Genomic DNA, 22,410 nt, shown 5'->3' on the forward strand with positions numbered 1-22,410 from the left:
CAAAATTTTAACCAGAATGTTTAAGTGTAATAATAAAGGGCCATTATTTGCATATTACAGTTATCTAACTTGGTTATTCAATTAGGTTGGGTGATTGAATACCATTGTATAAAGTCTCAATGCAATACATCAAGTAGTTGCTGAGATATTATCCTATGTGTGCAGTCTTCCCGAAATTGTAAAAATTCCGCCTGTCCACCGGACAGGCACTTTGGAAGTTTTTGCCTGTCCGAAAAAATATTTGCCTGTCCGAACATATATGTCATAGTATATGGCACCGCGCACCCCAGTTAAGTCGTGCAGCGTCGGGAACGGGCCAGTATATACACTCCGGTATAGAAGGGGTGGTCACCGAGCCCGAGCCACACTGTCTAAGGGGCACGTGCAGTTGGCCATTAATTTGGGGAATTAGCTGGCACAACTGCGAGATGCCGTTTAAGTTCAGATCACGTTTAATGGTTCACTTTGATTAACAACTCAAGTCCAATTAAGATGTTTAAAAGTTGGTTCTTTATTAATTCCACATTTAAGTTGAATAGTTAACAAAGATAAATCCAAAGACTTATTTAACAAGAAACATTCAATAGTCCATGTGATATATTAAGTTATGAAAGTAAGTGAATTAATTATATAGTCACAAAAAAAGTAGTTCAAAGATATTTCCTTAGTAAAAGAAGAAGTACAAAGTTCCTAGTCTATATGTATCTCTAATGTATATATTTCTCCTCCTTCTAAATGAAAAATGTACATACTTATATACTAACTTAAAGAGTAGAAGTTACCAATCAGAATTAAGTGATAAAAAGATAATGATCGAAGATTTTAGAGAGTGTCACTCAAAAATAATTATTGTCAAAAAATAAAATTTACAATTAGATTAAGTCTGAGATAATTGAGAAGTGTCAAAGTCTCAAAGAGTAAGGTTTATGATTATGATCTGAGATAATAAACTGATAATAATTAAGAAGTGGAAGCCGTAAAATCTTATCAGAAATGTCAAAGCACTCAATTGCAATTAGAATGACTGACAAAAGTCTCTTTAGGAAATTATGAAAGTAAATATCATAGAAAAATAAGATGTAACCAAAAAAAAAGAACAATAAATTTTCTAACAGAATTTGAAAGAGAAAGTCACACGGTGACAAATTCCCCCTTGCTCACAAAAAGTTCGTCCCGAACTTAATAAAACAGTTATAACTTTAACATAAGTAGATTTTTTTTTTTTTTTTTGATTTTTCTAATTCTATAATTGAAGTTTAACATAACATGAATATTATATGACGAATTTTCACCCATGTAACAATACAATACAAATGAAAAACAAGAACAATACAAGTTGCTATATACAGTGATATGTACAGTGTGGATCCACATACAAAATAGCTTTAAAGAACATATACATGTATATAAGATAATGAAGTAATTATACAGTTTAGCTCATTTCACTTAATTTGATTCCAATATCCGATATTATAAGGGTATGCGATAAAACAAACTTTTTGCGCAATAAAGTTGCAATATCTTAAGCATATTTTAGAATTTTGAGCGTTGACTCAAAAATTAAAAATTAACCCTTAGAAAATCGAAGAATAGATTATCCACTTGTCTTAAGTGTGTAGATCAATTGTAAAGCACTTGTATGATACAAGTTTGAAGATATTTTATGGAATTGTCAATGGCAAGTCAAAATACAGAATGCAAAGAAACACAAAAACATATAAAAATAATTGTCACGAATATGCATACTGCTACAATATTTATACTTTCCTTACATTTAAGGTTATTATTATATATTTTATAGTAAATTGGTGCAGCATAAATATAATAATAAATTGTAACATCATTATTTTGTGGGCAGCATCAATAAACAAGATATTGCACATTAATTTTATCTCTACTATGTAATTCAAATTTGTATGACCTTTCTATGTTCAATTTGGCAGTTACAGAAGTGGTTAATTATATAAAGCACATAGACATGTAAAACTTGCAAGCAATTGTAAATCAGCCATCTCCTTGTGTCAAGAAATTTTTGTCAAAATTATTCTTAATTTGTGCTCATGAGGAGATGAGGTTACATGAAAGTCTTTTTTAAGTTTTCCACATCTGTTTGTGTTACTGATAGGGAATGTATATATTTGCCCATTTCTTCCCTCAAAGTTGTTACGGCTGCCCTTCTTGTCCATCCGTCATAGGAATCAGAAACACAAGACTGCAATAGGCTAGGCTGCAATAACCGTTCGGTATTCGCTGCAGAGAGTCGTTGAGTCTTGGCTGGTTCCTGTGATAGAGCCATCTTCACAGTTTTAGAAGATGATGGGTTTGGCTCGACGGAGGTAGGGAATGTATATTTGCCCATTTCTTTCCTCAAAGTTGTTACGGCTGCCCTTCTTGTCCATCCGTCATAGGAATCAGAAACACAAGACTGCAATAGGCTAGGCTGCAATAACCGTTCGGTATTCACTGCAGAGAGTCGTTGAGTCTTTGCTGGTTCCTGTGATAGAGCCATCTTCACAGTTTTAGAAGATGATGGGTTTGGCTTGACGGAGGTTACTTGGAACTTGTACTTTGGTCCCAGGATACATACAACAGGATGGCCACGTGGTAAAAGCTGGCGCACATTGGTGCTTATACAATATAAAAATTGTAAAGTCTGTGTCCAGTTTTGGTGACAGCATACAGCTACTGTAGGATCAGCAGGGTCTTCCTACCAGGAATATTATATCTTGAAGCTTTTATGAATGATTGTGTAGATAAAATTATTCCATTTCATATTCAAACTTATATCACATTTAACTATTTAATTTAGCACTTGACACTCACTATACACTTAAATCCAGTAGAATTCTTCTGTTCAAGAAGACTTGTTTCTAGCTGAAATGGTTTACGTGAAGTTGTCTCAGCTGATGATGTTTCCGTTGAATTGATGTCGGTGATCGAATCAATGTAGAAATTGATTACCCGCTGTTCTCCACCATATGGCACCGCGCACCCCAGTTAAGTCGTGCAGCGTCGGGAACGGGCCAGTATATACACTCCGGTATAGTAGGGGTGGTCACCGAGCCCGAGCCACACTGTCTAAGGGGCACGTGCAGTTGGCCATTAATTTGGGGAATTAGCTGGCACAACTGCGAGATGCCGTTTAAGTTCAGATCACGTTTAATGGTTCACTTTGATTAACAACTCAAGTCCAATTAAGATGTTTAAAAGTTGGTTCTTTATTAATTCCACATTTAAGTTGAATAGTTAACAAAGATAAATCCAAAGACTTATTTAACAAGAAACATTCAATAGTCCATGTGATATATTAAGTTATGAAAGTAAGTGAATTAATTATATAGTCACAAAAAAAGTAGTTCAAAGATATTTCCTTAGTAAAAGAAGAAGTACAAAGTTCCTAGTCTATATGTATCTCTAATGTATATATTTCTCCTCCTTCTAAATGAAAAATGTACATACTTATATACTAACTTAAAGAGTAGAAGTTACCAATCAGAATTAAGTGATAAAAAGATAATGATCGAAGATTTTAGAAAGTGTCACTCAAAAATAATTATTGTCAAAAAATAAAATTTACAATTAGATTAAGTCTGAGATAATTGAGAAGTGTCAAAGTCTCAAAGAGTAAGGTTTATGATTATGATCTGAGATAATAAACTGATAATAATTAAGAAGTGGAAGCCGTAAAATCTTATCAGAAATGTCAAAGCACTCAATTGCAATTAGAATGACTGACAAAAGTCTCTTTAGGAAATTATGAAAGTAAATATCATAGAAAAATAAGATGTAACCAAAAAAAAAGAACAATAAATTTTCTAACAGAATTTGAAAGAGAAAGTCACACGGTGACATATACATAAAGAGTAAAAAAAATGAATGTCAACTGTTTTGAATGCTTTCCTGATTTAGTTCATAAAAAAAAACATATAAACTTTACATTGACATGTCGTTTAGTAAAAAAAAAACACACTTGGTCTCGCAAAAAAATATTTAAACAATGCCGCCATTAAGGTGCTTTCTGTTTTTTCGGTCGTCCGGTAATTCCACCAACCGCCGCCATTTTGACTGCAGACGAAGTAAATTGCGTGCCGACGATTTTGATTGTACTTTGTTGCAAACCAAGAACAAATCAAAACTGTTGTAATAAAATGTATTTACTGATGAATCGTATTTATTCATTTATCCCCGGGAATCAACATCATGATTGCATATCAGAAATCGGAAACGGCCGACTTTTGGCGATGTTATGTGACATCAATATCAGTATGGGATCGACTTACTACCGCAAAGGCAAATAATCAGCGAAAGTTTTTACAGAAATTTCGCTTTTAAATACCTTTTCGCTATTCAGTTGTCTCAAAATATGTCGGTCATCCGGACCGTCATTTTCGGAAGATCTGCCGGACCTGTTCAAAATTTGCCGGACATGTCCCGCGGACCGGCACATTTCGGGAAGACTGCGTGTGCTAACATGCAAGACCTTAACCAGAATTTCTAAGTCGCATAATAAAGGGGCAAAAATTATATAATATGAAAGATAGAGTTATCTTACTTTATAAAATAATAAGGTTAAATGGTTTGGAGCCTGTGTGTAAAGTTTTAATGCAATACATGATGTATTCGCTGTATTGACTTAAAAGTGGTTACATGCAAAACCTTAACCAAAATTTCTAAGTCTAATAATAAAGGGCAATTATTTTGCATTAAATGCAAACTAGAGTTATCTAACTTGATTAATTTAGTAGGTTGGATGGTTGAGTACCATTGTATAAAGTCTCAATGCAATACCTCTAGTAGCAGGGCTTTTTCTATAGTACCCACGGGTCCGACTATCGGACCCATTCCCAAAGCAAAATATAAGATATTTTTCCCAATTTTCATAAAAAAATCCCAATCAAAATTAAAAAAAAAAAAAAAAATTTTTTTTTTTTTTTTAGAAAGTCTTTTTACATGTACTGGATCATTTTCAACATCATATCAATTATGTGATGTTAAGTTTTTTTGATAATTGAATTCGGAAATCATTGATTTTCATCACATTCAGATATCTGTATGAAATATTATCTGTCATGATCGATTTATTGCAATAGATATTTACACCCAAGGATTGATATTTCAGCCATTTTGGGTCTTTTAAAGGGAAATAAACTAATATAAACCCTTTCCTAATTCGCTGGAGACTAGACAGATTTTTCTTTTAACTGTAAAATTTCCCTATTTCGGCATTTTCACGACGCAAAAATTCCCAAAATGTCTAGGGTCTTTTTCCCAAATTGGGCAGAAAAAGCCCTGAGTAGTTGCTGAGATATTTACCTATGTGTGCTTACATGCAAAACCTTAACCAGAATTTCTTAGTCGAATAATAAAGGGCAATTATTTGCATTAAATGCAAACTAGAGTTATCTAACTTGGTTAATTAAGTAGGTTGGATGGTTGCGTACCATTGTATCAAGTCTCAATGCAATACCTCAAGTAGTTGCTGAGATATTAACCTATGTGTGCTTACACGCAAAACCTTAACCAGAATTTATAAAGGGCAATTATTTGCATTAAATGCAAACTAGAGTTATCTAACTTGGTTAATTAAGTAAGTTGGATGGTTGAGTACCATTGTATCAAGTCTCAAGGCAATACCACAAGCACTTGCTGAGATATTAACCTATGTGTGCTTGCACGCAAAACCTTAACCAGAATCTTAAGTCAAATAATAAAGGGGCTATTATTTGCATTAAATGCAAACTATAGTTATCTAACTTGATGAATAAGGTAGGTTGGATGGTTGAGTACCATTGTATAATGTGTCAATGCAATACCTCAAGTAGTTGCTGAGATATTAATCTATGTGTGCTTGCATGCAAAACCTTAACAAGAATTTCTAAGTCAAATAATAAAGGCCTATTATTGGCAATAAATGCAAACTAGAGTTATCTAACTTGGTTAATTAAGTAGGTTTGATGGTTGAGTACCATTGTATAAAGTCTCAATGCAATACCTCTAGTAGTTGCTGAGATATTTACCTATGTGTGCTTACACGCAAAACCTTAACCAAGGGGTGACGCCGACGCCAACGCTTGGGTGAGTAGTATAGCTCTCCTTATTCTTCGAATAGTTGAGCTAAAAAATCATGGTTGATAACTCTCGAGTGACTAGAGTGATATGGATGGTTATCAAAATTGTTGGAGATATTATGCTCATACACATTCTGACTGCGTTTGGTGATGATTGGACAAATGCTTCAAAAATTATTTATGAACGGACAAGACCATTTTGAAGTAATTTCTATAATTAAAGGGGGATAACTCTCAGGTTACTACAGCGATATTGTTGGTTATCAACATTGTCAGAGATATTACACCTATACACATTGTGACTATTGCAGACACGACCTATTTTAGGTAAGTTCTTTAATTATAGGTTGACAACTCTTAGTCACTAGAGCGTTATGTCTGGTTGTAAAACTTGTCCAAGATAATCTGAACAAATTTGGAGATCATTGGACAAAGGCTTCTTAAGTCATTCAGCAGCGATATATTGGACGCCGCCCGCCCATACACTGCAGGTAAAACAACAATTTGTCCAGGTTTTTTTAAAAACAGGCGTATTAAAACATTTTATAGAGGGGTGATTAAAAATTGTTTATGTCAAAAAGAGCCAATATACTTTATTTCAAATTCCTGCATTGGTAAAATAATTTGAAGCTTGTTCAAATCCTGGATTATAGCAGGGCTTGTTAAAAATGTTGATGACTAGCAATTGTGTAAGCATTCTGGCTTGTTCATCAGAACGTCCAGTTTCAATGACTGTCTCACCTGGTGTTGAAACGACAGCATGGAAGTTTTTCTCCTGCAGGTTGAGTATACGGTCCGACTTCTCCTTGCTCTCGCGCTCCAACCCTCGCACCTTGTGTACATACTGATTGTTGAGGAACTTGAGGTCTGCATTCTCGTGTTCAAGCTTCCGAAGGGACGCCTTCAGCTCTGAGTAAAGAAATGGGGATTATATAAACACTGGCAATGGTTTCTTCAAAACATGTTTTTGTTTCAAATGAAAGCTAATAAAGTTCAACAAGAATTAAAAACATTCAAACATGTACCATAATCAATTTAACAATCAATCATAATTATCAGAAATTTATAACAGGCATCAGACTTTGAATTTAACAGTATGTAAGCACTGAATGTTTATGATCAACACACTTAGTTATTTGACTGTCTTTTTTATACCAATTTCTTTTTTCTTTAATTAACTTCAGTGTGAAACAGAGATCTGACAGTGATGAGTAAAAGACCCCCAAGGTCACAAATGTATGAAATATAATTTTATATTTAGATGTTTTTGTTACCTAACAGTGTTTAAGGACTATTAATTGCCTTCATAATGAATTATATTTGGAATTGAAGACTTGCTGATAAAAGAAAAATCCAAAAATAAAAATAGAAATGTTGATTTTTTTTTTACTCACCTGTTGCTTTACCTGTGCAGTAAAGTCATTATAAAATTAATGCCAATATTGTTACATTTTTTGTTGATTATATTTTCATTTCAATATTTTATCTATATCTATCAATAAAGAAATAATATACCAAAGATTAATCAATAAAACTGAAGAAACTTTGAAAATCTTTCTTTTTTGCCAATTAACTTACCTGAACAGGTAAAAAAAGGCATTTTTTTTTTAGTATGCTGGTAAAAATGTCATATTCTGAAAAAGTGACTTTCGGTGATTCAAACACATATAGTTTTATGGCTATATCTCTACTATAGCAAGAGTTATGTATATATTACCATTCATGGTAAAATGCTAAGAATTCCATGTTATTTATTCAGCACTCATAAGCCATTCGGCATTAATAACATAGCGGCTTAAGGGTTAACAGTATTTTCACAACTTTCAGAAAATATAACATTTAACAAAGAAAATAGAGCATACAATTGGGGAGGAAGTCATTGGCTTGTATGTATATGGAGCATCCTTCCTTTATTACTATTAACCTATCTTACCTCTAAGTATTGCATCTGATTCTTCTTTCTGTTTAATCAACTGTTTGTGTAAGTCATTATTCTCCTTCACAAGTTTGGCATTATCACTCTTGTAAGCCTCTACAGCAGAATCCACATCCACATGTTCAGTTGTCTGCTTGCCGAGATTTAACTTGGCATTTTTGAGACTTTCTGTTGTGTGCACAAGATCAGCGAACAGTTTCTCGACAAGAGGTAGAGATTCTATACCCAGGGGTTGTTTGTAGCCCAGTTGGTCCAGACGTTTTCGAAGGTTAGAGAACTTCTGCTGGGCTTGGGCTGTGGCTGTGTTTGACATTGTTTGTCAGTCCGGTATTAAGTATTGCTTTGAAACATATATCTGAAATGGAAATGAGAACTGAATGGTTGGGATATAGAGATTGCCTCTTAGCTTCTGAGGACTGGGACCATACTGTTAATTTCATGTTTTACAACTCTGTTTTAAGTTAGAATACTCTTCCTTTAGAAACAACATTAGGTGACGTCATTGTGACGTCATGACGTCATGAACTTGCTAAGCTACATCAGTGTGAAATATATCTGTGTGACTACTTATTGTGAAGTCTGAATAAAGTGTAAACTATCCAGTGGTGTTGGTGTATAATATCTGGATTAAAGATTAACACATACCTGGCTTGCATAGAAAGAATAAAAATTATTACTGGCTTGAAAATAATGAAATATGATTACGCTTAAAAAATAGAGACACAGTTAAATATAAATTCTGTCCATACATTAACTATTCTAACTTTTCTATTTCACAATCACTTGTGCATTCATGTAACAAAAAGTGTAGCTAGCATGCCGTCCATAATGATCAACATGAAATAGAATTCATCAAAATGATGTTTATTTCCTTTGAAGGAAATGCTTAACTATAAGTCTATAACTAAAAAAATAATGATCCTTAAATATGAGGTTTAAAGCTGCACTCTAACAGATTTAACGTTTTGACAACTTTTTTATTTTTTATCTTGGAACGAGCCAATTTTTGCATAAATCCATGAGAACCAGTTATATAAGAGCGCTGACAAAAAATTAGATCGCAGATTTTTATATTTAGGTTCAAACATTGATGTTTTATGCATTTTTCTTTAACCGTTAGTAACGGTTTAAGCTATAAAACCTTAGTTTTTAAACAAAAATATGCAAATCTATGATCTGATTTTTTGTCAGTGATCTTATATCACTGGTTTTCAAATATTTACGCAAAAATTTGCTCTTTCCAAGACAAAAAATAAAAAAGTTGTAAAAATGGTTTTCTGTGAGAGTGCAGCTTTAAGAAGTGTATGGTAGCTGCAAAATGGAAACTAACAACATTTCTGATTTTTTTATGCTTCACATGCAGGTGTGTGCACTGATGTAAATTGATACAAACCTTGATTCCAATTCAAAAAGAACATCATTTATAATATTTTTAATGTTGCCCATGAGTTGAATATGAATCAAATGTTGCTGCTGTTACCAAAAAAAAGTAACCCTGTGGGAGTTGGAGGTGTAAGAGTCAGCTGCCTGGTTACTTCAGTTGGTTAGATGGTAAGAGTGCCATGCAACTGCTAGTAAGAGTAGCGGTGGTCGTTGGTTCAATCCCAACACACCGCGCACATTTTTTCCCAAATGTAGGACTCTAACCATGACTGCCTAAACAGTAGCACTGAGTTTTACATTTTTGTAATTGTTTGTGTCAATTGTGGTAAAAAATAACAACACTTGTCAACAGAAAATACAGCATACTATATTATTTTTGAAGGGGCTCGCATGTTACGCCATGTTGCTAATTTTGACTTGGCACCTCTTTACTCAAACGTTCTGCAAGTAAGAAATTTACTTACCTGTCAAAAACAGCAGAATTTAAGGTAGTATATGAAAAAATAATTTATGTCGTAAACATGTTTTGACAGGCGCTTGTTTTGAATATGGCGGAGATTTAAAAACCTCTTTCGACGAGAGCTGTTTTACCGAAAAGAAAATCTATAGGGTATGACTAAAATACGAAAATAGCTTTTTTGACTAAAATACGAAAATAAGGTATTTTTTTATGAAAATAAAGTAAATTTTCGCGAAAGTAAGATTTTGATAAAAATCTGAAAATAAGGTGAGTTTGCGCGAAAATAACACTTTTTAACAATTATGTACTTAGTTTGAGCTAAAATAAAGTTATTTTCGAGAAAGTAAGAATTTGATAAAAATCTTAATTTTGGCGAAAATAACAATTGACAAAAATGTAGTTAGTTTTTGGATAAAAATAAAGGTTTTTTGCGGAAATAAGTTAAGGTAAAATTCTGAAAATATGGTTAGGTTTGGCGAAAATAACATTTTAGACAAAAAATTAGTTAGTTTTGGATAAAATAAAGTTATTTTCGCGGAAATAAATTTTGGTAAAAATCTGAAAATAGGGTTAGTATTGGCGAAAATAACATTTTTGACAAACATGTAGTTAGTTTTTGGCTAAAATAAAGTTAATTTCGCGGAAATAAGTTTTGTTAAAAATCTGAAAATAGGGTTAGTTTGGGCGAAAAAATAACATTTTTGAAAAAAAATGTAGTTAGTTTTTGGCTAAAATAAAGTTATTTTCGCGGAAATAAGTTTTGGTAAAAATCTGAAAATTGGGTTAGTTTTGGCGAAAATAAGACTTTTGTTAAGATCTGGTAAGTTTAGGCGAAAATAGCATTTGCGACAAAATTATAGTAAGTTTATGGCTAAAATAAGGTATTTGGGTTAAGATCTGGTAAGTTTTGGCGAAAATAGCATTTTTCGAAAGGTATTTTCGCGAAAATAAGATTTTGGTAAAAATCTGGAAAGTTTTGGCGAAAATAACAGTTTTTTTACACTCGCCATCGGGTTATACTAGTTACAAGTTACACTCATTCGGCGAGCGCACCACGATTTACATTTTAGGCTCAGCCTGTCATAGGCATATATGTCGGCATCTCCTTAAGTTGTAGGATATATCTTTGATTGTTCCCTTTAGTTTTATCGTGTACCTGCTTTAGTAGCAATAACGGTCTATAATTATGGGTAGCAATAACGGTCTATAATTATGGGTCTTTGTCATCAAATTAATCCGCTTAATGACAAATAAGTGTGTATAACCGCTTTGATGTTGCACATTTCGGATGGAGGTGTGATCAACAGAAACATGTTAAAATACTTTCAATAATCATTGTTCAATATTCCTAAAAGCATAATTGTTTCGAAACACTAATACACCGGTCATATGTGTTATGTAGACCAAATAAAAGTATTTTAATATTTTTTATTAAAAATTGTCATTTACGACAACAGAAGAAGGTATTTTCTCTTCTTTTTTTTAAATCTTATTTTCGCGAAAATAACTTTATTTTATCTAAAAACTAACCATATGTTCGTCAAAAAGGTTATTTTCACCAAAACTAACCCTACTTTCAGAGTTTTATCAAAATCTGATTTTCGCGAAAATAACTTTATTTTAGTCAAAACTCAATACATTATTGTCAAAAAAAAATATTTTTGCCAAAACTAACCCTACTTGCAGATTTTTATCAAAAATCTTATTTCCGCGAAAATGACTTTTTTTTAGCCCAAAGCTTACTATATGTTTGTCAAAAATGTTGTTTTTGCCAAAACTAACTCTATTTTCATATTTTTTTCAAAATCTTATTTTCATCAAAAATAACCTTATTTTCGTATTTTAGTCAAAAAAGCTATTTTCGCGAAAATAGCCTATTTTCGCGAAAATAACCTGTTTTCGTATTTTAGTCATACCGAAAATCTATATCATGTTTACGGTTGCAGTCTACAGTTTCCATACGCACAGGTTCATGTCATATATATATGCTTATCTCTAATTTCAAATAAAAAAGAAGTGGTGGATATTTGACCAACATGGGAGCGTTTCGACCAAATTGGGGGCGTTTTGACCATTTTTTTTCCAAGTGGGGCTATTGTACCAAAAGTGTGGGGGCTATTTGACCAAAATCGGGGCTATTTGACCAGGTTCCACCTTTAACCAGCAGGATATAGGCCTACAATAATGATGGTCCAGTTAGTCCCTGAATGATCATCGTCGGACACACACGGTTGACCCGTTCCATGATGAATGGGGTCAAAGTAATGCGTCAGGCGGGACTATCAGACGATGCTAAAGCTACTGACATATATTTAAAGTTACGCTAGATATTTTTGAAGAATGATTAAAAAATCCAATCGCGTACATTGTAAATATGCCATCACTGAAAACAATGACAAATGCACGTGTATAACATGTGTTTAAGAAAAACAGTAACCTTGATATAGAAAACATAAGACCTGATACATGTAGTTTCCTTAGTGTAGTATCTAAACACAGTATGTGTATATTAGATAACTTAATACGGTTTAGTCAGTTAAAATCTGCTGCACAAGCGGAACCGATCCCGTCCAAATCCTGGATCCGCCCATGTGATGTATGGATTACACTCAGGTTTTAGAAACAGTTTTTCCACAGATACCTGTCTTGTACATCTGATCAATGAATAATATTAGAGTTGATAGTGCCATATAGGATTATTTTCTGACATGGTGAAGTTGGACTTCTAAAATGTCTTCATTAGATTTAGTGGGTGTCGATGATACTGACTGTATGCATTATGGCTAGTTATTATATATATGCCAACGACGGTGCATTTTTTTAATGTAAACATGGCATGGTTTTAGATTCGAGTTCATCTTGGCTAGTTAGTAATAAGTTATATCATTACATCTTGGAAAAGAGTAAAAATGTTATATCTGCGTTGAAAGATTGTTTGTTTACAAAATGAAAAAAAAAATGCATAAGTTGCGTCCAAGTTCCGGTAAAGCCATTTTCGGGCTAAGTTATAGATGAACATACTAATTAATGGGCAAGAAATCGCCTTTAGTCATGAGTGTAAACCTTAGTTATGTACAGCTCGTGTTTTACTTACACTTAGATATCAGAGAACCATAAGGGTTAGTCTGATTCTGCACCGAACAAAAATTGCATAGAACTTTCACGGCATACAGGTGTTTAAACATAAACAATTGAACACATAGTACCCATAAGGGACTAGTTTAAGGAATGTTTGGCATGATGATCCCCTGCTGTGCATCCCCTGTTAAATGCACTGGTGTCACAGTAGGGGCCAGTTTCCTGTATATTTGTTTATTGGCTCAGGGCTATAAAGGGTTGACTATTTCTATAATAAAACTTGATCTGCATAGCAGGATACTCAGAACAGAGGTCTAATAGACAGCACAAGGCAATAAAGATTAAGACCAATACACAGAAGTTGTGTACTATACACAGTTTGGGGGGGGGGGGTCACTTATAGAAGGCTTAAACTAGGCCTTTGCGCATAGGCCGTCGCAAAGAAATAGATGCAAAAAACGCGATAATAATTTAATTTATAAAATAAGGCCAAGAACGTCAAATTTTGATTAAAACCAGCAATTTTCTTTCTTCACTGTGTTAACAAACAATCTTTCAGCTTAAACATTCAATTACTTATTGTTAACGCCTGTTGAAAATAAAGAGGAGCGTTTACGTCTGGCTTTCGTGTAGGTGTTTTTATTTAAATTATAACAGTGATATAAACCTACTTACCAGGTCAATATATCAACAAAAATACAACAATACCCAAAGAATCCGCCATTTTGTTCCTCATCGAACATGTTCCTCACTTAAAAAACGACAAAAATAATTTAAGTTTGAGCACCTGTTTAATAGTGTAAAGGAGTTCCCATATTGGACGAATTACCTTTATAACGAGTTTTTCTTTCCTTTATTTTTTCGTTTTGGTAAATTTCTTTGCGGTAAATAAAATTGCTGTAGCTTCTCTAAAAATGGCTGCTGTAAAATCAAAACTGAAACTACTAATAAATCAGCTGATCTTTGTTATTTATTTAAAATGGTGAATGTTTTCTGCAGAGTTAACGCAACAATAGCCCAAGAATTCTTCGACTCTTTTCCTGCAGTTGTCCATGTAGATGCAGTGCTGACAAAAATTTGTGACACAGAAAATGTCAGCATTTCCAAGTCTGATGACAGTGTTGTCTTGCAAGGAACATTGCACTCATTGATCAACGTTCAGAATGCTTTAATGAATACTCAAGCAGTGTTTGGATCAATGGACAGCTCGTACACTCCAATGGAGGTAATCCTAAAGTAAATCTTGGAGGAAAAGTGCGCCCGGTGTGGGGCTCGAACCAACGACTGCCGGAACACTAACATGGTGCTCTAATGCACCAGTCAATTGTAACCCCCCCCCCCGGTCTGGGGGATAACGGGGACTTCCACTTTCTGTCCAGCCAAGCCCAGGTAAAATCCCCGTTCTGTGGGGACAAACTGCTGGTAAAATCCTAGTCCAAATAATTGTACGTTGACAGATTTTTTTTAGATTTTTGATATGGCAAATCCTTCACGTACAAATTTTTTAGTATCAAAAGTGGGTAGTTGTTCCGATCAGGATTCCGGGTTAAAGCATATAGCGTCTATAAAATATCATAAAAACAAGAAATATTACCAGATAATGTTATTTTATATTATTTCCGTACACAAAAAATAAATATCCAACTTATAATTATGAGTTTGACAGCTTTTCTTTATTTCATTCTGTCAAAACATAACCATATATACATGAAGGGCACCTGCAAGGCTCTAGGGCACAGTTTTTAATCGCTTGGAACATTTCGGCCATGGCCGAGTTGTTACGATTGTATAACGAGGTCTATCTCGAAGCTTTGTCGGAGGAGGCCGAGTTATTACGATTGTATTGAGTTGTTCCCCTTCGCATAATTGTTGTCTGTGTCAGCCAACTTTCGTTTTATTGGAAAGGTAAACAACTTGTTTTAATGCATTAAATTCTTGTTTATTGCAAAATAACATTTCACTTACATGGTGAAATATGAATATATATAACTCTTTATGATCAATTTCAACCATAAAATACTTCACTTAAAACAATTTCAATATTTTTAAAACACCCCCTTTTTTGCACATTCCCGTTTAGACTTTAGGGATTGGAAGAATCCTGTATAACACGTCTATTATTTTAGACTAGTAAAATCCCAGTCAAATGCCTCGTACCCCTGGGACTCTTAGAAAGGTCCATTCCCGGCCATGTTTGGCGCAAAGACAAAACCACTGCATTCACCCGGCACTGCAGGGCCACCTGAAAGGTAAAAATACTGCCCATTTCCCTGGCTACCCCCGAACCTCCGTGGGAGGGGGGTGGGTAATTACAATTGACTGGTGCATAACAAACTGAGCTAACAGGGCAGCTGGTTCAAGTCCATTCGCACTACACTCCTCCCCCAGTTAACATTTAAGGCCGACGGAGGCACTTCTGCTGTTTACCGCTGCCACCAGTAAAGTAAACCTTGGAGGAAAAGTGTGACCACCCGGTGTGGGGCTCGAACCCATGAGCGCTGGAACACTAGCAAAGTGTTCTAACCAACTGAGCTAACCGGGCAGCTGGTTCTAGCCCACACACACCTCAATCCTTGAAAATAATTAAGTAATAACTTGGGGCCCGCTGCCTTTTTCTGGAAGCCTGCTGCCTTTTCACTACACCCTGCTGTGCCCTTTTCTTGTACAGAGTCATTTTTCAGATATGAGTATAAATATGTTTAATTTTGACACTAAAGTGAAAATAACAGCTTTGGTATTCATAACAAAATATTCCTGTTGAAAGTAATTACTGTAAATAAAGCAACATGACAAGCACATTGGTACTGATTGTAGTGAATACATGTACATCTAAAAAATATTCCCTTTTTTCAGAACCAGACCCCAATTGCCAACCAGTCAATATCATTCTCGGCGCTGGTTGAGGCTGCTGAAGCTCTCAGTCGTGGTGTTGGGGTTACGCAGAATGAACCGGATACATTAATCTTGAAAAGAGAGCATGATTATGTCTCACAGTTTCCTGGAAACAACATATCCACTTTTGCTGATCATGGGAATACGAGTGAGCCTGCTCATGAAGACTTTGAGGACAGTGCAGATTTCATTGACCCGAGTCAGCCACAAATGTTGGAGGAAGATACCGATGAAGAAAGATACCTTAGCGAATTTAACGATTACGAGGATGATGACTCTGATAATAAAGATGCACATAGCGATTGTAAAGTTAAAGTAGAGTTAAATGATTTCTCAGAAATGACCAATGATGGTGATGTTAAAGTAACTGATGTTGGTGGTAATGAAAATGTTCTGAACAATTGGAAAGTTGGAATATCAGGGAAAGTACCAAGTGAAAAAATGGAGAGCTTTTTACATGATTTTATGGTGCAGAAACTGGTTGAAGAAGAACTTAAGAAAGCAAAAAGTATTGTAAGGAAGAAAAATGAAATTATCAAAATGGGGACATCAAGTATTAAACAGCTTCTTAAAAAACAAATTTATGAAAACGCTACACACTCTACCGTAAAATCATGTGATTCAAATGCTACTGAGCCATCTGAGGACTCAATGGAGGGCAGTAAAGATTCTCTTGTAAAATGTAGAGTTTGTGAAAAAGTGTTTTTGAATATCAAATACCTGACTCGCCATTATGTGACACATGAGGACAACCCTAGTACTTGTGAAATATGCGGAAAACTATACAAATGCCAGAAGAGTTTTGCTGCCCACATGAAAACTCATAGAACAGACTATAAAAAGAAAGAATATAAATGTGAAGAAAATAACTGCAATAAGATGTTTGCATCAAAATTTAATTTGGAGCTTCATAATAAAAATGAACATCTTGGTATCAAAATGAGCTTTCTTTGCCAGGAATGTGGCAAGAGTTTCACAAAAAAGCATACCATGCTGCAGCATATGAATGTTCACAAAGGTTTGAGGCCATTTGTATGCCAGGTATGTGGAAAGTCTTATGCATACGAGTCTGCATTGAGAGACCACAAAACCGTGCACTCACAGGAGAAGAAATTTGTTTGTTCCCACCCATCCTGTGGAAAGGCTTTTAACCAAAGGTCTACATTGAATGCCCACCGTGCCATTCACAAGGAGACAAAAGATTTCAAATGTGAAACTTGTGGTCGAGGATTTACACAGAAACAAGCATTACAAAGGCATGAAAGAGCACATGATGGCTTTAGACCGTTTCAATGTAAACTTTGTAGAAGAAACTTTGGTGACCCTTCAGTTGTTAGAAGACATCTCCAGTCAGTCCATAAGATTAACAAAGATGTGAGCACTTGGCGAGAAGACATCGTTCAGAGAAATCATGATGATGAGGAGAAAGAGAAAGACAACATTGACAAGACAACAAAATCAAGCTCAATCCAAGAGCAAGTTTTAAACAATATTGTTCACCAGCAATTGGCTGAACACACTTATGTTTCAAACGTCAATGAAACTCAAAAACATAATGTGCTACCTCCGTTTAACCCTTATCTCAATCTGGATGGAACACAAAATGAGTATGCTCCTTTACCTTATTATCAGGACCATCAAATGAAATCGAATACTAGTAAATCACATGCTGTTGCATTTCTTGTTCAAGATCGCACTACAAGCAATACAGCCTCAAACACAATCATGCTGGAAGTACCAAAGAGTGACGGAAACTATCAAACAGAATTAATGCCAGTTCAGTTGATTCATTTACAACAAACCAATCACCAACAGAGTATAGTAGTTCCGGATAGTGAACACTTGCAGTTGTTTACAGAAAACTTAGACGGAACATTCTCAACAGTAAATGAACAGACCTCTTCAAGTAAGAGGAAGAGCGCAGAAAGTGTTTTAAATATCCCCAAGCATAGCGTTCCTGTGCCTGTTGTGGTGACTTCTGCAGTGACACAAACAGTTGAACAGTTGAAGCCAGATGGAACAATGGCTGAAAGTGATGCCATAAAGGTTTTAAACCTGGGAAAGGAGAGTGACACACCATCTTATACAACTCTGTTTTCTTTACACTCCAGTTTTGCTCATCCCATCTCATCCGTTGTTGCGAATGATATTCAGAACTTGAAATTGTTTAATACTGACAGACCTTAGTGTCTCTTTCATGAAGTTGCCATGATGTGTATTATATTCTTTAATATTTATTTTTAATATTTATTTTAGAATAGCATAAGTTTACATGTTTAGTTGTGCAATTATTATAATGACTGTCTATGAAGTTGAACTGCTGTCTTTGTCAAAAAGCAATAAATCTTATAAAAAGATTACTAAATGTTGTAAAATACCCCAAACAGGGATTTGATAGGGAAAAGGTATTGAAATATTTTGAAATCCCACCTTAAATTAAAATGACAATATTGTTGAAGGGTTATTTTTTGTTCATTTTTGGACTGTCTTTGAAGCCACATTTTAGAAGCAGCGATTCAACATATTGTATTATGAAGTTTTATTTCATTCCCTCCTATAGTTTTCAACTAATGCTGCAGACAATGCAAAGCAAAGCAACAAAGGTCAATAACTCTGCAGTTAAACATTATGATAAACATGTATAGCTGGCAGAACAACTAGCTAAGCAATATATTCCCAGCTTCCTGGAAAGGGGCGTAAACAGAAGATTGAACCTTTCTTTCAGCGCTTGAGATGCTACTTGTAGGCGTCATTGACATACTTGTGTTGACTGGACTGTGTTGGAAATTAAATCCGTGACCTTTTTGAAGGCTTTCCAGTGCTTTTGCTCAGAAAAAGGGGATTTGCATTAAACTAGGGGCCTTTACTTTGATTGTAATTAATCTCTGCAGTATGGGCAATTTTCATGTTCTACTTTTTAAAGCACTTTTTTTAATCTAAGTAGATGGGGTGGATGGGATATACACCCTCAGTATAATAATTTAGTACCATGTTAGAGCGAAGCTACCAACAGTGAAACAATTATATCTCACAGAGTATATTTTATAGGATTTTTTTACTATTAAATTAAAAGGGTATACAATTACCAGGAAATAAATGGATTATACACCCCGCTATGTTATTGTTCTCCACCAATCGGATAGTGTCATTTATGCAGGAGGTGCAACATATGCCTCATCCCCACTGAAAGCTCATGCTGCATCACATACCAATACTTGTCAGCACTGCAAGTGCATGCTAATACTCGTCAGCACTGCAAACTCACACCAATACTCTTCAGCACTGTAAGCTCATGCCAATACTTGTCCATACAGTAAGCTTATGCCAATACTCGTCAGCACTGCAAGCTCACACCAATACTCGTCAGCACTGTTAGCTCATGCCAATACTTGTCCATACAGCAAGCTCATGCCAACACTCGTCAGCACTGCAAGCTCATGCCAACACTTGTCAACACTGCAAGCTCATGCTTACACTTGTCCACACTGCAAGCTCATCCCAACACTTGTCAGCACTGCAAGCTCATGTCAACACTTGTCCATACTGCAAGCTCATGCCAAAACTCGTCAGCACTGCAAGCTCATGCCAACACTTGTCAACACTGCAAGCTCATGCCAACACTTGTCCACACTGCAAGCTCATGCCAACACTCTTCAACACTGCAAGCTCATGCCAACACTCGTCAACACTGCAAGCTCACACCAATACTCGTCAGCACTGTTAGCTCATGCCAATACTTGTCCATACTGCAAGCTCATGCCAACACTCGTCAGCACTGCAAGCTCATGCCAACACTTGTCAACACTGCAAGCTCATGCCAACACTTGTCAACACTGCAAGCTCATGCCAACACTTGTCAACACTGCAAGCTCATGTCAATACTTGTTCACACTGCAAGCTCAAGCTAATTCTTGTCCACACTGCAAGCTCATGCCAACACTCATCAACACTGCAAGCTCATGCTAATACTCGTCAGCACTGCAAGCTCACGCCAATACAGGTCAGCACTGCAAGCTTATGCCAACACTCGTCAGCACTGTAAGCTCATACCAATACTTGTCCATACAGCAAGCTCATCCCAATACTTGTCACAGTGCAAGCTCATGCCAATACTTGTCCAACTGCAAGCCCATGCCAATACTTGTCTTCACTGCAAGCTCATGCCAATATTTGTCAGCACTGCCAGCTCATACCAACACTCCTCAACACTGCAAGCTCACGCCAATACTCGTCAGCACTGAAAGCTCACGCCAATCTCGCCAGCACAGCAAGCTCATTTCAGTACTCGTCAGCACTGCAAGCTCATGTCAATACTCGTCAGCACATCAAGCTCACGCCAATACTCGTCAGCACTGCAAACTCATGCCAATACTTGTCAGTACTCCAAGCTCAATTCAATACTGGTCCACACTGCAAGCTCATTCCAATACTTGCCCACACTGACACTGCAAGCTCATGCCAACACTTGTCAACACTGCAAGATTATGCCAACACTTGTCCACCCTGCAAGCTCATTTAAATACTGGTCCACACTGCAAGCTCATGCCAATTTTTGTCCAAACTGCAAGCTCTTGCCAACACTTGCCAACACTGCAAGCTCTTGCCAACACTGCAAGCTCATGCCAACACTTGTCAACACTACAAGCTCATGCCAACACTTGTCCACACTGCAAGCTCATGCCAACACTTGTCAACACTGCAAGCTCATTTCAATACTGGTCAAGACTACAAGCTCATGCCAATTCTTGTCCACACGGCAAGCTCATGCCAACACTTGTCCACACTGCATGCTCATGCCAACACTTGTCCACACTGCATGCTCTTGCCAACACTTGCAACACTGCAAGCTCATGCCAACACTTGTCAACACTGCAAGCTCATGCCAACACTTGTCAACACTGCAAGCTCATGCCATCACTTGTCAACACTGCAAGCTCATGCCAACACTTGTCAACACTGCATGCTTATGCCAATACTTGTCAACACTGCATGCTGATGCCAACACTATCCATACTGCAAGCTCATGTCAACACTCGTCAACACTGCATGCTCATGCCAACACTTGTCTACACTGCAAGCTCATGCCAATACTCGTCAACAACGCAAGCTCATGTCAATACTCGTCAGCACTGCAAGCTCATGCAAATATTCGTCCACAGTGCAAGCTCATACGAATACTCGTACACACTGCAAGCTCATACCAATACTCTTCAGCACTGCAAGCTAATGCCAATACTTGTCCACACTGCAAGCTCATGCCGATCCTCGTTAACACTGCAAGCTCATATCAATACGCGTCAACACCGCAAACTCATGTCAATACTCGTCATCACCGCAAGCTCTTGTCAATACTCATCGGCACTGCAAGCTCATGCCAATACTTGTCTAACTGCAAGCTCATGCCAATACTCGTCCACACTGCAAGCTCATACCAATACTCGTCAGCACTGCAAGCTCATGCCAATACTTGTCCGTTCTGCAAGCTCATGCCAATACTCGTCCACACCGCAAGCTCATGTCAATACTCGTCAGCACTGCAAGCTTATACCAACACTCATCAGCACTGCAAGCTCATGTAAATACTCGTCAGCACTGCAAGCTCATGCCAACACTCGTCAACACTGCAAGCTCATGCCAAAACTTGTCAGCAATGTAAGAGCGTGCTTATTCTTGTCGGCACTGTAAGCGCTTGCTTAGTCTTGTCGGCACTGTAAGCTCGTGCAAAATTTGTCAGCATTGTGAACTCTTGCCAATACTTGTCAGCACTGTAAGCGCATGCTTTTTCTTGTCAGCACTGAAAGCTCATGCAAACTGTGTCAGCATTGTTAGCTCTTGCTTATACTTGTCAGCACTGCAAGCTCATGCCAATACTTGTCCACACTGTAAGAGCGTGCTTATTCTTGTCCACACTGGAAGTTAATGCTTATACGTGTCGGCATTGCAAGCTCATGCTAATACTTGTCGGCACTTTAAGCTCATGCAGAACTTTTCAGCATTGTGAGCTCTTGCTTATACTTTTCCACACTGTAAGCTCATGCTAATACTTGTCAGCACTGCAAGCTCATGAAAATACTCGTCAGCACTGCAAGCTCATGCTAATACTTGTCAGCACTGTTAGCTCTTGTTAATACTCGTCAGCTCTGCAAGCTCATGCTAATACTTGTCAGCACTGCAAGCACTGTAAGATAAAACTTGTCTGTTTTTCTTAGTTTGAAAGCCACTTTCTAGAGAAATTGGCTGTGTTATACATTTATAAGAAGTTTTGTCACTGGTATGACCATACAGTGAGTTATATGTGAAGATATTCAATATTTTTGTTCTTTATTTACAGAGAACAAAACTAAGCCTATTACAAATTCTCCACTTTTTTTTCGTAAAGCAGACACGCTTAAACTGGCAAATGAATACTTATTAAAATTTAAAAATAAGAGAAGTGACCGACTGCCTTAAGAACTTTCCCTTGGACAAAATATAAACTGAAAATTAGCAAAGGGCAATTATTAATAAATGCTGCGCCAACAGTAAAGGTTCTAGTGAACTTCATTTCTGCTCAATTAGATATATCTGTATATGAAGTTTAAAGTCAATCCCTC

The 22,410-nt window shown here is 36.2% G+C and overlaps 2 protein-coding genes across 10 annotated transcripts in view; one reads left to right on the plus strand and one right to left on the minus strand.

Moving 5' to 3' along the window:
• Positions 1 to 9,969, minus strand: part of LOC128227936 (centrosomal protein of 135 kDa-like) — a 36,708-nt gene extending 26,739 nt beyond the window's left edge. For all 9 annotated transcript variants that reach the window (XM_052938894.1, XM_052938890.1, XM_052938888.1 and 6 more), the window contains exons 1-3: positions 9,852 to 9,969; positions 8,002 to 8,359; positions 6,810 to 6,977 (exon numbers count right to left, since the gene is read on the minus strand). In XM_052938894.1, the coding sequence (XP_052794854.1) occupies positions 6,810 to 6,977; positions 8,002 to 8,317 (484 nt within the window). In that variant the 5' untranslated portion in view covers positions 8,318 to 8,359; positions 9,852 to 9,969. The remainder of the gene's footprint in view (positions 1 to 6,809; positions 6,978 to 8,001; positions 8,360 to 9,851) is intronic.
• A 3,858-nt stretch (positions 9,970 to 13,827) lies between these two features.
• On the plus strand, positions 13,828 to 18,926 carry LOC128226790 (zinc finger protein 184-like). Its single transcript, XM_052936848.1, has 2 exons — positions 13,828 to 14,150; positions 15,779 to 18,926. Exons 1-2 carry the CDS (start codon positions 13,905 to 13,907, stop codon positions 18,002 to 18,004), a joined length of 2,472 nt encoding a protein of 823 aa, XP_052792808.1. The 5' UTR covers positions 13,828 to 13,904; the 3' UTR covers positions 18,005 to 18,926.
• Positions 18,927 to 22,410: the final 3,484 nt, after the last annotated feature.

The sequence above is a fragment of the Mya arenaria genome, chromosome 3 (assembly GCF_026914265.1).
Source record: "Mya arenaria isolate MELC-2E11 chromosome 3, ASM2691426v1".
Lineage (NCBI taxonomy): Eukaryota > Metazoa > Mollusca > Bivalvia > Myida > Myidae > Mya > Mya arenaria.

Excerpts from the sequence above, each read along its gene's own strand:
- LOC128226790 (XM_052936848.1), top strand. The coding sequence starts at position 13,905 with ATGGTGAATGTTTTCTGCAGAGTTAACGCAACAATAGCCCAAGAATTC. Across the intron at positions 14,151-15,778 it reads GCTCGTACACTCCAATGGAG|AACCAGACCCCAATTGCCAA; the intron begins GTAATCCTAAAG and ends CCCTTTTTTCAG.